Raw genomic sequence first — 5,526 nt, forward strand, 5'->3', positions numbered from 1 at the left:
AACAACCTGACCATATCTGAATTGCATGGTAGGATCATTATCATTAAAATTATAAATGAACCACCGCATGGAACTAGTATTTTAATTTTTTTTTTGTCATAAATTGTAAATTAAAACCACAAGAATCCATATCATATTTGTTATTTATAGTTGTCAGGAATCAGTATCCTTTATTCCTTTGCATGAATATTGGATTGGTGGTCATTATATTTTGTTATCCAATCACCTGCTGTATACATTAATCATCATTATATAATTTATATACTAATTGTAACAAGCCACCACCTTTATGTTATTTTCAAATTTTAATGTGTTAAAATCCCTTCTAAAAGTTAAAATCCAGTTTGGAAAAACAAGTTGTTTTCAGTTCTTATTTATAGTCAGATGACGTTTTACTGTAATGACGGAAAACAATAATGTCTATACACCATGTAAGTGCAATTCACTGACCCTCTTTCCCTAACAACTAACAATTTAACTTGTTAATGCATCATCTATCAAAAAAAAAGTTTAATATTTTTTAAGAAATATTCAGCAAAAAAGAAAATAATGGGTGGAGAAATAATTGATTAACACATTCAATGGCTAATCAGCAGCCGAGGACCATATACTCTATCCTTCTCTCTCTCTCTCGTAACCTTTGCATTGAATTCCCCTTGGCCTTTTTTAGCTGCTGTGTGTGTGTGTGTGTGTGTGTGTGTGTGTCTCTATATATATATATATAAACGGACTTGGAAGAGAAATCGAAAGAGGTGGGATTGGATGAGAGAGAGAGAGAGAGATTAAATTTGAATCGCTAAAGAAAAAAATATTGAAAGCAAATGGAGGGATTACAACCCTGTGGATATTGGTTTAATGGAGTTTCTCTCTTTTCCCAGCCTTTGAGGTTAATACTATTGATCCTTGTGTGTGTTAGAAACGTGGACGCAGCTTTCTACAACCTGACCACCATCCCCTTCGACCAAAGCTATACCCCTCTCTTCGGCGATGGCAACCTTGTCCGGTCACCCGACGGAAAAGGTGTACGTCTCCTCCTCGATCGCTTCACAGGTTCGTAATTAATTTGTAATTCTCTAATTGTCTCTTGAAATACTCTTTTTTATTCATACTAATTAACTTGGCTATTTTTAATAAAAATAAAAATTAATCAAGGTTCTGGCTTCATCTCCTCCAATCTTTACAACCATGGTTTCTTCAGCGCTAACATTAAGTTGCCATCCGATTACACTGCCGGTATCTGTGTTGCCTTTTACGTAAGTTTCTTGTTATTTCTACGTACCACAATTGTATATATATGGTAAATTAATTTGAAACAACCCTTTTTTTCTTACGTAGAAATGATCCGTTTTTGGTCTGAGGAATTGAACGGAAATTCGTTGATATTTTCTAAATAACTAGGGGAGGTAATTCTAATTTGCTTCTAAATCTGTCTGGTGGCGATGACCAAATTGAACAAACAGACATCAAACGCGGACGTATTCGAGAAGAACCACGATGAGTTGGACATAGAATTCTTAGGGAACACAGAAGGGAAGCCATGGAGATTCCAAACCAACCTCTACGGAAATGGCAGCACCAACCGCGGCCGCGAAGAGCGTTACCGCCTCTGGTTCGACCCTTCGAAAGACTTCCACCGCTACAGCATCCTTTGGACACCCGAAAACACCATGTAAGTCCGATCCATCCTTTCTTCCATTCTCATCTAATCAGCAATGGCGTAGCCACCCGCAAGGCTAAGGTGGTCTGTAGCCCAAAGAGGTTTTCTGTAAGGGTAATACTATCCATGCATTCATTTTCACTTCTTACACACTTCTCTCAATTGTTGATTGTTCGGATCAAATGAATTGAAGATGATCACTGGCAAAATATTAACAAGGATGTGTTGGAAGTAAAAATGAGTTTGTGAATAGATCTATTCTTTTGTAAACTCATGCTTATAGCCTACTCAATTTCAATACAGAATATTTTTTTAATGTATATTTAGTAGAGGAGAGGTAGTAAATGATACATTTTATGCTAAAAATTATAAATTAGTTTTATCTCCAGTCCACTTTTATCCTATTCTTTAAAGAAAAAGACCATTTACCCTATACAATTTAGCCTTTGTGCTTCTTACTCAAGAAAAGAAACATAAGTTCTTTAAATCCACAATTAAATCCCTATCTCTTTATTTACTTATTCTTGATTTAATTAGTAGGTTAATCAATTATTTATATAGTCCTTGAATTTATCGGTTAGGATTATGATTTTGAGAATAGTTTATATTATATTGTTGTTCTTCTATATTGATAATTTTATATAAGCAAAAAAATAAACATATGATTTTATGGTACTATTTTTAGCTAACCCACCCAAAAAAAAAAATCATGGCTAAGCCCTTGCTAATTAGTTAATTTCACTTCCTCTTAAGCTATTTATGGCTTTGTTTGTATTGTCATTCCTCTCTTTTTACACTTTTTCTTTCTTATACACGTTGATGTTTATTTTTGTTCATTTATTTTTATTTCTTATTGATTTAAATTAACGGAACTTTAACGAAAAACTCCCGGTATTATTCACTTTAACGAAAAATCACATTTTTACACTAAAAGGTCAATCCTAGTACTATTTACTTTACCCTTTATTTTGTCCTTATCGTTAAAACTCAAAGCCTTCAAACCATTTTCATTAGTTTTCCTTTAAATTAATGATTAAAAATAGATAAGGATGCGTAGAGGGAGAAAAAAAGAAAGTGTAGGAAATTACTTCTGATTTCTTTCATTGATTCCTTCTGTTTTGGGAATGTTCTAGTATTTATCTATGGATCATGATGATTCTTGTTGTTAAACAGAGATTTTTCAGTGTAATTGGAACACAGAGTGGTATACCACATATCACTATATCAATGGTGAAATATATGTTTTAAAAAGTTAATAACTTAAAAAATACAATTTTCTACTACTTATATAAAAACACGTAATGTATAATCTATATTCCCGTCATAATGAAAAATTTCTCGTTGTTAACGCGGATACGCAACCACCATGCTTTGTTGACTTTGTTTTTTGCTTTATTTGACCTCACGGGAGGCCCCACGCACTTTGGGATTGCGTCTGGGTTGCTTCTACTTACAAGTCTATTAAATTTAGTCTCTCTTTTTTACCCCAAAACATTGAGGAATACTACACTTCTCATAGTGTCATTTGTATTATTTTTCTAATAGAAATAGATCCTATTAACATAGTGAGTCTTATCTTATTAGAGGAATAATGCAAATGATGATACAATTAGATGGTAAGTGTATCATTCCTCAATGTTTTGATGTTGAAAAGAGCGACTAAATTTAATCGGTTAGTAGAGCCCGCCAACGCATGTAGGTCTTATCTCTATTAGAGAGATGATACAACTAGATGGTAAGAGTAGCATTTTTACAAAACATTTATAATGGCATTATACCTCCTTTTGTGACAAAGTACATGTTATGTTTATACCAGATCAGCCTATTAATTGAATCAATTAAATGATAGATAATGTATAATTATTGCTAAATGTCTGGACTAAAATATAATAGCACAATATGTCACATATTTATTGGTTAAAAAACATGTCATATATGTTTAAAGCATCCTTCTCTTATGTGTGACACACACAATACTTTCTTGTATTTATGCTAGTGACTTGGTGAGGAATAAATGGGAACTGAATTATGTTATTCGACAAAGTCATTGTATAACGTTAATGTGAGATGTTGATGTATTCATGTTTGAAACCGGTTGTAGCAATATTCAAGTATTTATAAAAGAGAAATTACCAAATACCTTCTTTCTCTTTCTAAACTCTTGTTTAATCTTGTCATATGTTTTAATTTGATTTATTTAATTCGATGACTAAAATTAAAGAGAATATGTGAATGTAACGTTCAGATTCTACGTGGATGAAGTCCCAATTAGAGAGGTAGTGCGAAATGAAGAAATGGGCGCTGACTACCCCTCCAAGCCAATGTCCTTGTATACGACCATATGGGATGCAAGCAGTTGGGCCACCTCCGGCGGGCAATACAAGGTGAATTACAAATATGCTCCTTTCGTAGCAGAATTCAAAGACCTAGTCCTAGAGGGCTGCCCCGCCGACCCAATCCAGCAAATCCCTGCCGCTGAAGCGTGCGCGGAACATTACACCCACCTCGCCACCCAAGACTACTCCGTCATCACGCGTCAGCGGCGAGCCGCCATGCGCAGGTTTCGGCAGCGTTACATGTACTACTCATATTGCTACGATTCGTTGCGTTACCCAGTGCCACCACCCGAGTGCGTCACCGTTTCTGCCGAGAAGGCACGCTTCAAGGACACTGGCAGGTTGAAGTTTGGTGGCAGCCACAAACGACAGTCCAAGCGGAGGTCCCGCAACAGGAACCGAGCCGTCCCTAACTCCGACAACGCTGCAGACGTGTGATGATGGTGCATGGATCACGTACAGTTGAAACTTTTCAGACACTATATATGATCGATTGATCAATTCATACATCTCATACGTGTAAATTCAACCCTAGCTTATACTAGTGTACCATACTCCATACGTCTGTGCATCACACTTTTGTTCTGTCTCCAATGTCAGTTCAACACTTGAATCTTTAGTGTTTCAATATGTATTGTGTGTGTGTGCACGCGCATTTGTTTTTTTTTATCTTTTGCCTCGTTGAAATCTTGTCTTGAATTTAAATCTCATTTAAGAAAAACAAGTGCTGTATTAATTTGTATATACAATTTGCCTTGTTGAAATCTTGTCTCGAATTTAAATCTCATTTAAGAAAAACAAGTGCTCTACAAATTTGCATATACAACGTACGGACGTTCCAGTGTGCAACTTGATTAGCACATTCTCATGTACACGAAATCATGAATTAGTAAAGGGTAATACTAGAAAGGTTAAATTTGTAGAAAAATTGTGTAAACTAAATAACATGGATGTTAAAGATTGAATTATTACTTAAATGTTGCATTACCCCTAGTAAAATGAGCTATTGGATGCTTATTTCAATTCACAAGACAAAGAACTGAAAATAAGAAATTCAAATATTTTTAATATTTCTACAAAAGAACAACTTATAAAAGTAATCATTAAAAAAAAGATTAACTAAAAGAATAGGGCATGAGTCCGAATTATAAACATCAATGGATGTGATTTCAGATGCAAATAATACTCATTGATAACAATGAGAAACATAGGGGTGGGTTGGAAAAACCGAAAACTCAAAACCCAAAAAAACCAAACCGAATACCGAACCAAAACCCAAAAATCCCAAACTGAAAAAAAAAACCCGAACCGAACTGAAAGTTATTGGTTTGATTTCGGTAATTCAAAAACCGAACCGAACCGAATTAAATATAATTTTATATATTTATTTATTTAATATTTGAATGTTTATATTCCAAGCCCAATTTAAGTTTAGACCCAAGTTTTAAGCTTTTATTTTAGGCCAACCATTAACTCATAGTCCAAGTCCTTTATCTTCTCCCCACCCAACCTCTTCTTTCTTCCATTTTTCCC

The 5,526-nt window shown here is 34.6% G+C and overlaps 1 protein-coding gene across 1 annotated transcript; it reads left to right on the forward strand.

The window, feature by feature from the left end:
• Positions 1-742: 742 nt before the first annotated feature.
• On the forward strand, positions 743-4,612 carry LOC103936029 (probable xyloglucan endotransglucosylase/hydrolase protein 30). The gene is made up of 4 exons (XM_009345861.3): positions 743-1,050; positions 1,153-1,253; positions 1,461-1,669; positions 3,903-4,612. Exons 1-4 carry the CDS (start codon positions 822-824, stop codon positions 4,429-4,431), a joined length of 1,068 nt encoding a protein of 355 aa, XP_009344136.2. The 5' UTR covers positions 743-821; the 3' UTR covers positions 4,432-4,612.
• The last annotated feature ends 914 nt before the right edge of the window (positions 4,613-5,526 follow it).

This window comes from the organism of the source record quoted next, unplaced genomic scaffold, assembly GCF_019419815.1.
Source record: "Pyrus x bretschneideri cultivar Hongxiangsu unplaced genomic scaffold, Pyrus_bretschneideri_v1 Contig69, whole genome shotgun sequence".
Classification (NCBI taxonomy): Eukaryota; Viridiplantae; Streptophyta; class Magnoliopsida; order Rosales; family Rosaceae; genus Pyrus; species Pyrus x bretschneideri.

Coding starts and splice junctions, on each gene's coding strand:
- LOC103936029 (XM_009345861.3), top strand. CDS start 822: ATGGAGGGATTACAACCCTGTGGATATTGGTTTAATGGAGTTTCTCTC. Junction 1,051..1,152: donor CCTCCTCGATCGCTTCACAG/GTTCGTAATTAA, acceptor AAATTAATCAAG/GTTCTGGCTTCATCTCCTCC. Junction 1,670..3,902: donor TGGACACCCGAAAACACCAT/GTAAGTCCGATC, acceptor TGTAACGTTCAG/ATTCTACGTGGATGAAGTCC.